General features: G+C 42.4%; 1 protein-coding gene across 3 annotated transcripts in view; it reads right to left on the reverse strand.

Moving 5' to 3' along the window:
• ARHGAP44 (Rho GTPase activating protein 44) overlaps positions 1–14,142 on the reverse strand; it is a 202,065-nt gene that overhangs the window by 69,209 nt on the left and 118,714 nt on the right. For all 3 annotated transcript variants that reach the window (XM_050765615.1, XM_050765614.1, XM_050765616.1), the window contains exons 4-6: positions 13,590–13,666; positions 6,656–6,767; positions 2,864–2,940 (exon numbers count right to left, since the gene is read on the reverse strand). In XM_050765615.1, coding sequence (XP_050621572.1) covers positions 2,864–2,940; positions 6,656–6,767; positions 13,590–13,666 — 266 coding nt within the window. The remainder of the gene's footprint in view (positions 1–2,863; positions 2,941–6,655; positions 6,768–13,589; positions 13,667–14,142) is intronic.

Raw genomic sequence — 14,142 nt, forward strand, 5'->3', positions numbered from 1 at the left:
ATAGAAGTAATAGCAAATCGAATACTTCCCACTCATTCTGCTCTCTATTCCTCCGAGCACACTAAAGAGATAGTCTCAGATTTGCATCAGAATAATTTTAAAACCACCCAACACCTCCCCTTCTTCTTTTTGCACAAAGGGAGATGAGCTTCAGGATGACATTCTTTCATAGTCAACAGGCTCTAAAATTTAATAACATTGGCTTTGCTTTCATCTGTTCACTTTTATGCTTACCTGATATTTCTAGCAAAGGATACCGCTTTCCAATTCATGGTAGCACTAAAGGCTTTCTTTTTAAAATAGATTTATTTTGAAAAAGTAATCAACTCTCCTAAAAGATATATCAACACAGATGGCAAAAATCATTCAGGTGGACTGAGGGTTTGGAGAACACTAAGTTAACCAAAGAAACCCTTGTTTCTTTGCTGATTTAACCTGTTTTATGTCTGGTCTTAGGGGACTGCTCTGTACCTTTTATTCTTCCTGATGCAGAATTCCAGTGCACCAATTACTTACAGTATCAGCTTCGTTTGTTTGTTTGTTTGTTTGAGACGGAGTCTCGCTCTGTCGCCCAGACTGGAGTGCAGTGGCGCGATCTCAGCTCACTGCAAGCTCCGCCTCCCAGGCCATTCTCCTGCCTCCGCCTCCCGAGTAGCTGGGACTACAGGTGCCTGCCACCACACCCAGCTAATTTTGTGTATTTTTAGTAGAGACAGGGTTTCACTGAGTTAGCCAGGTTGGTCTCGATCTCCTGACCTTGTGATCCACCCGCCTCGGCCTCCCAAAGTGATGGGATTACAGGCGTGAGCCACCGTGCCCAGCCCTCAGCTTCTTTTTATAAAGCACTTGGGAAGTGATAGTAATACGCAAAACAGCCACCCACGAATGTTACTCCTTGTGTCCAGGTGAAGAAACTGATATTCTGGGATATTAAGTGACTTGACCAAGGTCACATATCTAGAAAATAGTTGATCTGAACCTTGAAATCTAACATTTTGAACTCTGTATGCTACGTCGGTCTGCCCAAATATATTCTGTTTCTTTATTTCAAGAAAATGAAAAAAAGATGTGATGATGATTAAAATTGGCCTACACTGGGGTCTGAAACTAGCCTGGGCAACACAGTGAGACCCTGTCTCTACAAAAAATAAAAAAATTAGCCAGGTGTAGTGACCATAGTCCCAGCTACTTGGGAGACCTGAGGCAGAAAGAGCGTTTGAGCCCACGAGTTCAAGACTGCAGTGAGCTATGATCACATCGCTGCACTCCAGCCTGAGTCACAGAGTGAGACCCTGTCTCAAAATTTTTAAAAATAATAAAAAATCCCCAGCCCTTTGGGAGGCTGAGGTGGGCAGATCACTTGAGGTCAGGAGTTCGTGACCAGCCTGGCCAACATGGCAAAATCCTGTCTATACTAAAAATATAAAAATTAGCTGAGCATGGTGGTAGGTGTCTGTAATTCCAGCTACTCGTGAGGCTAAGGCAGGAGAATCACCTGAACCCGGGAGGCAGAGGTTGCAGAGAGCAGAGATCATGCCACTGCACTCCAGCCTGGGCAACAAGAGCAAATCTTCGTCTCAAAAATAAATAACTAAGTAAATAAATAAATAAATAAATAAATAACAAATTAAAAAATAAAGTTGGCCTACGAAAAACCTAAGGGAGAACCAAATAGTTCTTTCCATATTAATACTCATGCACCTGCCTTTTTCAACTTATATACGCATACCCCACTGTATAAAATAAAAGGACATATGTACACAATTCCTGCTCTGACAGCCACAGGCAATGCCGTCTCAGGGCCTTTGGCACCCGCCTGCTACTACAGGAATTTTCTGGTGGACTGTGGAAGATGGGTGTGGAAGAACAGCACTATAGGTACTTGACTGCTCTCTGAAAGGACTCAAGTTAAGAGAAAGGCTACAGAAAGGAGATACCCACACTATTAGCTTCAGGAAAAGGTGAATCCCCAGAATGCGAAATTTCCTGTTATGGACAGGACATAGCATTCATCCTACCTCCTGGCTCTCATCTCCTACCTCTCTCCCCTTTGCTCCTTCCACCCCAGCCACACCGACCTTCCTTCTGTGCCTTGAACAGGCCTTTGAATTTGCTGTGCCCTCTGCCATAGATGGTTTGTACCAGATCTCTGTACGGCTGCCAAGTTTTCATCATCTAAGTGTAAGACCAAAGTGACCGACCTCAAAAAAGCTTTTTCTCTTTTACCCTTAATGCTGTTGCTCCCTTTCACCATCATCCCCTTCCAAAACTACCCTGTGTTACCTTTTTTTGTTTTGTTTTGTTTTTGAGACGGAGTCTCGCTCTGTCGCCTGGGCTGGAGTGCAGTGGCGCAATCTCGGCTCACTGCAAGCTCTGTCTCCTGGGTTCACGCCATTCTCCTGCCTCAGCCTCCCAAGTAGCGGGGACTAAAGGCGCCCGCCATCACGCCCGGCTAATTTTTTTGTTTTTTAATAGAGACAGGGTTTCACTGTGTTAGCCAGGATGGTCTCGATCGCCTGACCTTGTGATCCACCTGCCTTGGCCTCCCAAAGTGCTGGGATTACAGGCATGAGCCACCGCGCCCGGCCTCCCTGTGTTACATTTTTTAAACGACTTGTAGCTTTCTAGAACCGTCTTGTTTCTTCACTTGCCTGGTGTCTACCTCCAAAACTCCACTGCAGCCTTCATGAGAACAGGGACCCAGTGTCTCGAGTTCACTATGATTACCTCCAGGGCCTGGCACACATTAGGTGTCAAGAAAAACTTGGTGAATGAAAACACACTCGCCTGCTTAAAACCCACCCGCCCAAAATATGACCACTGTCCCTTCAAAGAAGCAAAAAAGAAAGTAAAGAGATTCTACCTGGTTCGTGAGGAATCCATATCCAGCACCAACTTGGCTAAGTGTTTCCTCTGCTTTTGAATATTTGGGATTTCCACCTGTGGTTACAGGACATAAAAGATACAATCAAACTGAAGCTCAAGATAAATTCTTTAAGAACCATTCCTGGCCAGTCACGGTGGCTCACGCCTGTAATCCCAGCACTTTGGGAGGCCAAGGCAGGTGGATCACCTGAGGTCAGGAGTTTGAGACCAGCCTGGCCAACATGGCGAAACTCTGTCTCTACTAAAAACACAAAAATTAACCGGGCATGGTGGCAGGCGCCTGTAATCCCAGTTATTTGGGAGGCTGAGGCAGGAGAATCGCTTGAACCCGGGAGGCAGAGGTTGCAGTGAGCCGAGATCATGCCACTGCACTCCAGCCTGGGTGACAGAACAAGACTCCATCTCAAAAAAAAAAAAAAAAAAAAAAAAAAAAAAAAAAGAACTATTCCTTAGAACAAGTCTTAAAGAACTATTGGCAGTCACCCAACAAGTTTACTAGCGGTCTCTCAATCCTTATTTTCAGATGAAATCCTTTTTTCCCTTTTGCATTACTGAGGTCAAACTAACAGGAATTGTATATATTTTAGGTGTTCGGTTTAATGTTTTCATGTGCACACATTGTGAAATGATTACTACACTCAGGCTAATTAACATATCCATCACATCCCATAGTTTCTATTTTCTTTTTTTGATGGTGAGTACATTTAAGATCTATCCTCTTAGCAAATTTCAAGTCTACAATACCGTATCATTAACTATCACCACACAGTGCTACACATCAGGTCTCCAGAATTTACTCCTCTTACATTAAAGGCAACTTAGCACCCTTTGACCAACATCAGATGAAATTAATGATGCCCTCTCCTGAGCTAAAAACTCTGCTCCATCTCTGCTGGACACCAGCCAGGCTCTCCATCAACCCAGACCCCCTCATAGGTCCTGTGCTTCTCTGCTCACGCAGGCCTGGCCACTTTCCTGCCCTCACCTTGGCACCACCAAAAAAAAAAAAAAAAAAAAAACAAAACAGGGCTCAACCACATCCCTCTTCACTTCCAGAAAGGCCAAAAGTGGGAAAAAATGCAGGGAGCCACGCAGTCATGTCTGACACACAGACCTGAGGCAAAACGGACAGCTGAAGGAGGAAGAACGTGGAGAGGCTATGGCTGCATCTAGGATACAGATTCTCTATTTATAAAAAGAAAGGAAGCAAATGTTTATATTTATAGAAATAAAGTAAGACTTTTCCAGTCAATAATGAATAAACATTGCCATCATGGCTTTTCTCGGCTACGAGTTCTTCCATTTTGGTTGTATGTGGATGCTCTTTTTATATTTTTCATTCTAAAAATGGCTTCACTTGAACATCCCAGTGCAGGATTTTGGTTCCGGGCCCAGCAAAAGTAGGGCAGGATGTGAGAATGCAAAACGAAAATTGGCCGAAAATTGAACTAAAATCATCTCAGGCTGCGGTTTTTATATAAGGAAAAAATTCGAGGAGAATCCAGAGTTCTCTGAAGTGCTTTCTATTCACTCGCCGGAGCAGGGATGAGTCATGTTCCGCGTGTAACAACTTCCAATAGGAAGGAGAAGTGCCTGGACAACCTGAGTCACCAGCCAGCCCCGAAGCTAAGCTGGGGGGCCACTGGGTATCTTGAATGAGCCAAGTGACTGCCAGCACCCACACTGGACTTGCTCCTTGGTTTGCTTCAGGCTTTGGCCAGAGCCAGGACCCTCCTTTTGAGGCACAGAGGGGATCTCATGAATGCTCCAGGCGAGGAGATGACCTGAAAAGCCAAGAGCTGGTCAGTCCCAAAGCACCTCATCCAGGATTTTCTCCTTGAATACTTTCATGTCCATAAGTAATCACTGGCCCACACCTCTGTCCCAGAAAGAATGTCAGGGGACGTGGAGGTGCTGGATGTGATTCAGAGAGGAAGCCAGACAGGGTCTAGGGCAATGCAGTTTAATACAGTAGCCTCTAGCCACACGTGGCTATGAAATTCTAAATTTAAATTAACGAAAATTAAAGAAACTAAGCAATTGAGTTCCTGAATCGCACTAGTGCGCAAAAACCACTTAAGGCCAGTGGCTATCAAACGGCACAGACTGAGAATATTTCCATCATGGTAGGGAGTCTGCGAGGGTTAATTTTAGGTGTCAACTTGGTTGGACTGATGGATGCCTCAAAGGCTGGTGAAGCATTGTTTCTGGGTGTGGCTGAGAGGGTGTTTCCAAAAGACACCAATGTGTGAATCAGCAGGCTGGGAGGAAGACCCACCCACAAAGGGGCGGGGCCATCCAATTAGCTGAAACACACAGGTGGAAGGAGGACTCTCTCTCTGCCCTCTCTCTCCCTCCCTCTCTCCCGTAGTGAGATACCTTTTCCCCTCATTGGACTCCAGGTTCTCTGGCATTTAATGGGGGTCTCTATGGCTTTCCACCTCATATTCGGGGTTGCACCATCAGCTTCCGAGGTCCTGGACTGAGTTTTGGGTTCTGAGGTGTCTGGACTGAGCCACGCTACTGGCTTCTCTGGTTCCCTGGCCTACAGATGGTCTATCATGGGAGCTCTCCCGCTCTGTGATTATGTGAGCCAACTCCCCCTAATAGGGGAGAACCCTCTTTCATATATCCTATTGGTTCTGTCTCTCTGGAGAACCCTGACTCATACAGGGTTCTAGGGGATAGCGCTGGTTAGATTTTATACAGGTGGAGTGTCTCTTATCTGAAATGCTTGGGACCAGAAATGTTTGGGATTGGGAGTTGTCTGGATTTTGGCATATTTGCATTATATTTACTGGTTGCGCATCGCAAATCCGAATATGTGAAATCCAAAATGCTCTAATGAGCATTTCCTTTGAGAATCATGTCGGTACTCAAAACACTTCAGATTTTGGAGTGTTTCAGGTTTGAGATGCTCAATCTATTAACAGATGACCAATTAAAAATAATTGTAAAATTGTTATTAATAATTACTAATTAATTAATCATTGATTATTAATAATAATTAACAGTTTAATTGAGTGTCTTTTAAAGTGCAAAGAGAAGGAATCTGTATAAACATAAACTGCGGCTGGGTGCGATGGCTCACGCCTATAATCCCAGCACTTTGGGAGGCCAAGGCGGGTGGATCACCTGAGGTCAGGAGTTCCAGACCAGCCTGGCCAACATGGTGAAATCCCATCTCTACTAAAAATACAATAATTAGCCGGGCATGGTGGCGGGTGCCTGTAATCCCAGCTACTCTGGAGGCTTGAGGCAGGAAAATCACTTGAACCCGGGAGGCAGATGTTGCACTGAACCATGATCATGCCACTGCACTCCAGCCTGGGAGACAGAGCGAGACTCCATCTCAAAAAAAAAAAAAAAAACATAAACTGCAAGAGGCTTCAGAGAGTCTCTTACGCCTGGTCCCCCAGAATCCTAGTAAGGAGTGGCTGCTGTTCACATCACTGAAGACTTGAGATGGGTGGAGGGTGGGGGTGAAGACAGTCGAGGCTGTGGGTGGGGAAGCGGGTAAGCTGCCAGCTTTCCACCTTACTTCTAGGAATGCCTGCAGGGAAGAGGATGGGTGGGAGAAGGGGTAGCAAATGCTGAAACGACATATTTGGGAATCTTGACCGTGTGGTTGGTTAAGAATCCCTGATGAAAAACAACATCGGGGAGAAGGTTAAGGGACAGAAGTAGAAAGCTGGAAATAGAATGACTGAGAGGCTCCTGTTCGGTACCTCCTTGCTCACTCGGGCCTGGCCTCACTCCTGCTGCTTACCTCGGCCAGCAAAAACAGGGGCTCAATCACGTCTCTCTCAACTTGCAATTCAAAATGTATCAGCTCCTGGGCCAGCTTGTCCTCTGTCTCTCCACAGAGTTTCAGCATCTTCCTGTAATCCAAGGGGGAAACAAATAGTGAATACTCTTGAAGACAACATTTCACTGGCGTTACCCTCTCCTCACCTCCTAGCTTACTTGTCAAGGTTTGCAAGTCAGTGTTAATAAGCTGGTTGATCTCCAGGGCTCCCCCTGGGCCAACCTGCTCCAGCTCTCTGCATTTCTGAAATAATCAATGCTTCCAAAAGGTGTCACTCACTGTGTGCCTGGGGCACAAGGGGACATGTGGGGAAACACAAGAGAGACATGGAGAAAACAGGTACACATGTCGAATTCACATGCCTAAAAATAGTCACGCCGAGAAACAGATGCTTCTCTCTCTGAGAAGAGCACTGGATAGCTAAAATCTGCCTGGTAACAAACCATCACCTTCAAATACACAGCAAAAACTCAATTGCAATAGGTTCTGATAGAAAGAAAATCCTGACTCCTAAGCCATGAAACTGTAATTAGTACAGGGATATATAGACAATTATCCAATGAAAAAAAAATTCCAAAAGTGGATTAATAATGAGCAAATGACAGAAAGACCTGAATGCCATCTTCCCAGATGACACAATATGCTATTTCAAAGATGTTAATTTCTACCCAAATTGTATACAGACCATTCTCTCATTGTCTGGCACCCACGTTAACTGAAACTCAAGTAAAAAGGTTTTACAAACCATCCTGGGCAACATAGTGAAACCCCGTCTGTACTGAAAATACCAAACTGAGCCAGGCGTGATGGTGCATGCCTGTAGTCCCAGCTTCTTGGGAGGCTGAGGCATGAGAATTGCTTGTACCTGGGAGGCAGAGGCTGCAGTGAGCCGAGATAGCGCCACTGCACTCTAGCCTGAGTGACAGAGAGAGACCCTGCCTCAAACAAACAAACAAACAAAATCAGTTTTTACAATTCAGCAAAGTATGAGCAGAGGTAACAGCTTTTTTAAAGTGAAGATATTCCTTTCCTGTTGATATTTTCACATTTTTACTCTACATGTATGTGTCCCCATACAATATTAATACTGCTGCTTTGCTTAGTTCAGTCTACATGCATGGTTTTACACTGAACATATCCTGATGCTACTTGCTTTTTCTTTTTTTTTTTTTTTTTTTTTTTTTTTTTGAGATGGAGTTTCACTCATGTCGCCCAGGCTGGAGTGCAGTGGCACGATCTCAGCTCACTGCAACCTCCGTCTCCCACGTGCAAGCCATTCTCCTGCCTCAGCCTCCCAAGTAGCTGGGATTACAGGAGGCTGCCACCAAGCCCAGCTAATTTTTTGTATTTTTAGTAGAGATGGAGTGTCATCATGTTGGCCAGGCTGGTCTCGAACTCCTGACCTCAGGTGATCCACCCACGTCGGCCTCCCCAAGTGCTGGGACTACAGGCAGCCTTGCGTTTTTATTTTATCATTATGTTTGGAGCTTACCCATGTTGGTACATGTAGATTTAGATCATTTTGCAATGGAGAATTCTGTTCTATGAATATACCACCATTATGTCAAGCTGTCCCACAAACAAGTTTTTCGCTATTACATGCAGCGCTTCAGTAAATATGCTTGTGCTGTCTTTTTGCATGTGTGAAAATTTCACTAGCACAAATGGGAGTTCCCATTGCTCTATACCCTTGCCAACTCTTGATCTTGGTAGGTGTCTTAATTTCTGCCAAACTAGTGGATACAAATTATTATCTCCTTCTGATTTTAATTTACATTCCTTGACTGCTAGTAAGACTGAATATCCCTGTCCCGTGAAGTGCCTGTTCATATTCCTTGGCTATTTTTGTTTTAGGATCTATTTATTTGTAGGAACTTCATATACATAGGTGTGTGAATGAAGATTTTCACTCTTTTTCCTATCTGCCGCAAACGTCAGCGCCCAGGTGTACTTTTTATCCTTGCATCTTTTTAATGATGTCTTTTTTTCGGAGACGAAATCTTGCTCTATCACCCAGGCTGGAGTGCAGTGACGCGATCTCGGCTCACCGCAACCTCCGCCTCCCGGGTTCAAGCGATTCTTGTGCCTCAGCCTCCCGAGTGGCTGGGATTACAGGTGCGTGCCACTGCACCTGGCTAACTTTTTGTATTTCAGTAGAGATGAGGTTTCACCATGTTGGCCAGGCTGCTCTTGAACTCCTGACCTCAGATAATCCACCCACTTTGGCCTCCCAAAGTGTTAGGATTACAGGCGTGAGCCACTATGCCCAGCTTAATGGTGTCTCATATCTGGTTTTCTGGTATTTATTCCATATTTCTAATACTACTTAATTTAAAAAATTTAAATATTAGCTATTGACATCACAGAAAATGAGAATTTAGCTATGTTTCCATTTCCCCTCCTTCCCTTTATTTATATTAATAGATGCTTATTATTTATATTACACTTTGACTTCATATTATTTGGAGTTAATCTGGGTAGTATACTATAATTACTGGTTTTCCCCGTACTCTTATTTGTTCTCCCTGGAATTAATAATTGCCTTGTTTGGCTTGCTTGTTTTCTATGTACCCAATTGAATTCAAAATACTTCGCCACTTTCCTAATTTGTCTGTCAAGATATTGAACCAAAATTTGCTTAACTTACTTAAAAAAAATTAAACCTCATCCTAAGCAGTGATAAACACCAAATTTATGAGTTTTGTGTGCTAATTTTGTTTCTTCGGTTATATATTAAAAACATTACCAAAAAAATATTGAACCATACATCATGTAAATGAATTTCATCTTCTTGAATTAATCCCTCCTGGACCTGTCTCAATGCGGACTGAGTTTTCCTCTATCCCTAAGGCACATCTGTCTTCCTGGCATCTTTCTTCACCATTCCCTGGGATTCTCTTCCTCTGTCTTGTGCTAGGCATTCTGTTATCTTGGGTCTACCTCTCTTTTGGTCTCTCCCTCACCAAGGACACATCTTGCTGTCTTGCTTTAGCTTGCTGAGAAAGAATAGATGGGAAGTCAATTTTTTTGCCACGTATGTCATGGCATTCTCCTCTAACCTCTCACTGATTGACACTTGGGCAGAATATTGAACTCCTAGGCTGAGCATGCTTCCTTCAGAAGCAGAATCCTGAAGGCACTGCTTAAGAATCTTCTATCTGCCATTGCTGCTTTTGCTCAGTCTGGAAGCATTCACATTTCTGATCCTCTGTATGTGACATGTTTTCTCTCTAGAAGGTTGTAGAATCTTTTGTCACCAGTATACATGATGGTGAGCTCTGTGACATAAACTTAATTCTTCCCATTGTATTGGGAGCTCAACGGGCCTTTTCAGTATAGAAACTCATGTCCTCAAGGTCTGGAAAATGCTGTTGGATTATTTATTATTATACCTTCCTCTCCTTTTCTAAGAACTCCTGTTATTCGGGCATAAGACTTCCTGGATTGGTCCTCGAATTTTCTAATTTTTTCTATTGTCTGTGTCTTTGTCTTCTTGCTTATCTGGATGATTTCTTCATATTTATCTTCTAAACCTCCTACTGAGAATTTCAGATCTTCTGTCATACTTTTTCATTTCTACAAGCTTGCTTTTGGTCTCAGGGTATTTCTTGCCCATAAACATTTTGCATTAACATTCTGTTTTTCATTTCATGGACATATTATCTTCCCTTACCACTTGAAAACATAAGTGATTGTTCTCCTAACATTTTTTCCTCCCCTCCACAATCTCTGTTTCTTCCAAGCTGCATTTTATCCACCCCATTGTTTTGGTCTCCAGCTTTCAGGTTAGAGAATTTCCTCAGATGTCTGATGATCTTTGGTGCCTCTCTATATTTAAGAGCAGAGACTAAAAAGCTCAGAGTATGTGAATTCATCTGTAGAAAGATCTGGTTGGGTCACTTATTGAGGCACTGACCCTCTCCAACGTCCTCAGATCTTTAGGTCCTTCCTTTTGGACTAATCTGATTCCCCAGAGAAGCCTCTTCGAATTTCCTGCTTAGAGGATAAAGGCCTGGGGGCTGCATGACTGGAAGAAGAGGGCTGAGGAGTACCAGCATCCACATCCAGTACACATTAGATCACTCAAGCCTCTTCTTTACTGAATGGTACCCATACACTCCACTGCACCGAGAGTCCCCCATTCTAGAGATGCTCTCTTATCCCCTCTAGAGAATTCTGCCCAGGTGGGAGAGGGGGGATGACAGCCACCTAGACGTGTGGATGGGGCAAGGTTTAGTGATCCAAGTGGTAACTGAAAAGCTTTCAACCACGTTCATGGGTTTCAGCACCCACTCCACCCCCAAAGACCCACTATTCCAGAGATCCCTGGTGCCAGTTCTTGACGACTCTAAGCATTACCTGATGTAATTTACATGGGATCTTTGCATATCTACTTCTGGCTTGGGAGTCAGCTTTTGGGGACTTGACAGGTTAGTTCCCAGTCATTCATATGCTTTACAGCTCACAAAACTGTGTTGCTGTTGTCTTTCTGCTTTTTCCTGCCATTGTGGGTTTATGTCTTTTAAGAAAAAAAAAAAAAAAAATCTCCATATTGTAGTTTTAGTGGATCTTGGAAGGAGAGAAAATCAGATGCATGTTCAATCTGTCATCTTTACTTCCAACCTTGCTGTGTCATTATATTACACGCATGACTCTTGGAAATACCATACAACAGGATTTCATGTCTGTCCACCTGAAATTTTCTTTGAACAGTTGAGTTTATTCCATTTATATCTCTTACGATTGCAGAGATATATGCAATGATTGCTACCACCCTTATTTTCTGTTTTCCAATTATTATGTGTGTTTTTTTTTGTTTTTTGTTTTGTTTTTTTTTCTCTTGTAGTGCCTTCTATGTATTTTTTTTTAATTTTCCTTTTTATCCTTTGTTAGTTTGAAAGTTATATTATCTTATTTCTATTCTTTTTGTGGTTAGTCTTACTTTTCTAACATGCATATTTGACACTAAATTTATTTTTTTACTATTTGGACATTAAATTTAAATGTAATAACTTTATCCTCCTTTCAAACAATACAGGAGCTTGAAATACTGATTCTGTCACCACAGAAACTTAAAGTCCTTCTCTTTTGTCTTGTCACATCTCTAAAAAACATTGTTCTTTGTTAAAATGCTACATAAGCATGCCTGTAATCCCAGTACTTTGGGAGGCCAAGGCAGGTGGATCAGTTGAGGTCAGGAGTTCATGACCAGCCTGGCCAGCATGGTGAAACCCCATCTCTACTAAAAATACAAAAATTAGCTGGGCATGGTGGTGCTCGCCTATAATCCCAGCTATTTGGGAGGTGGAGGCAGGAGAATCACTTGCACCCGGGAGGCAGAGGTTGCAGTGAGCCGAGATTGTGCCATTGAACTCCAGCCTGGGTGACAGAGCAAGAATCTATTTCCAAAAAAAAAAAAAAAAAAGTCTACGTAAGCCCATGTTCTAACTATCCTTTGATCTACTAATTCCTGAGTTCTTCCATGTGTATGTGCTACACATTTTAATAAAATCTATTTGCTTTTCTCTTGTTAATCTACCTTTTGTCAATCTAATTTTCAGGGCCCAACCAAAGAACCTAAGATGGTTCGAGAGAAAAAAAAAGTTTCCTCTCCTACAACACAATTTTTTTCCTACCTTGGTACTTGTACTTCTCATCTTTCTTCTATTTCTGTGAAAGAGATGTAATCTATTTCATATAGCCTTAACTAGCCCTTTCAGTGAGAATATGTAGGTAGTATCTTCTTCAAATCTTTGCCTGAAAATATCCTTACTCTTTCCTATTTTATCATAGAATACTAAGTTTCTTATATTTTCGCTCAATACTTGAAGACATTACTCCATTATCTCCTGGCGTTCACTGTGGCTGACGAATACATAGTTTGTTATCAGTTTAATTGCTATTTTATAGTAATGATCTTCTTTTCCTCTGGTCAATTTTATATTTTTCTCTTTTTTGTTGATGATCTGTGGTCTTACTACAATATGTCCAGGGATGAATTTTTTTCTTGTTGATCTCCATCAAATCATTTTGTGCTCCTTAAACCTAAAGACATGTTTTTCTTTAAGTCTGGAAAAGAAAAATTCAACCACAAACTTCCCCTTCTCCCTATTTTCTTCCTCAGGAATGCCCACTAGATGGAATGTTAAGCTTTTGCATTCTATCACCCATGTTTCTCAGTTTAAGAATGCCTACGTCCTTATCTCTGCACTTCATTCTCTTCATTCTGGGTGGCGGCTCTACATCTGTTTTCAAGTTCAGTGATTCTTTATTTGTGTATAATCTTCAGTTTCTTTCGACTAAAGATCATTTAACATTTTCAGCATAATTTTGGAAAGTTCTCTTTGGTTGGCCTTCAATCCTGCCTATTCTTTTTTAATATTGTTTGATTCTCTTGTCAAGGATTCTGTTTTTTTAATTTTAAAATTTCCATTTAAACAATTATTTTTTATTTTCTTCCATACAGTTCTATTATTTTTAGTTCTCAGGGTACGGACTCTCCTACTGATTGTGTCTGCTGATGCTCTCTCATGACGATTCTATTTTCAGTTTGTTTTGTTGTAAGCTCAACATGAGCAAGGGCTGCTTTTCTGAGAATCTTGTAAGTTCTGACATTTGAATTGAGAGGTTTCATATTTGCTTCTGCTAGGGCCCGAGGGATTTCAATTGTCCTTCACCAGTTTCATGTTAATCTCTCTACTTGGGCCTTGCCTCACTGCACAGACAATACGACTTCAGAGCCAAGAGTTCTGATTTCCCACTGGTAACATTTTCGGTTTTTTCCACCGAAGTCCCCAGTGAGAATTCAGGTGCTTCCCTGAGAGGGTCTAGTCCCCTTTGCATAGATGGGGACTTACCTAGATTTGGCGCCAACCCACGCAAGGTGTCACCTTACCCAAGAAGTGTGTCATCTCCCAGGATAGCTGACCCCTCCATCAGACACTGAGCCAGTGTTGTCAAAGGCAACTTTTTCTGAAAAGAAAGCAAATGGTGTAATGAAAGCTACTTTCCATATTCATCTGTTGCATCTAAAACAGCAAGAAGTCAAATACCTGCCGAGGTATTTTATCAGCTATGAAACAAGCTGACTTTAAAATAGGTTTAAACCTAGAAATTCATAGTGTACCATGATGGGTTAGACTTAGAGACGTCAAAATTCAGAAAACGAGAACTGAATTGTATTTGCCACTTTGGGAAATAAGCCTAAGGCTAACATGCTGCATTTTAAAATGAGGTAGGACGGCAAGAAGGAAAAGTGAGAAAAATTTAAAATGATGTTAACAAGGATTTGAGCAATGCCTTAATTTCCAGAAATAATATATCTCTTAAAGAGTGTATTTGCCTTATTTTAAAAATGAGGCAGTGACTGGGTGCGGTGGCTCACGCCTGTAATCCCAGCACTTTGGGAGGCTGAGGTGGGGAAATCACCTGAGGTCAGGAGTTCGAGA

Source organism: Macaca thibetana, chromosome 16 (genome assembly GCF_024542745.1).
Source record: "Macaca thibetana thibetana isolate TM-01 chromosome 16, ASM2454274v1, whole genome shotgun sequence".
Lineage (NCBI taxonomy): Eukaryota > Metazoa > Chordata > Mammalia > Primates > Cercopithecidae > Macaca > Macaca thibetana.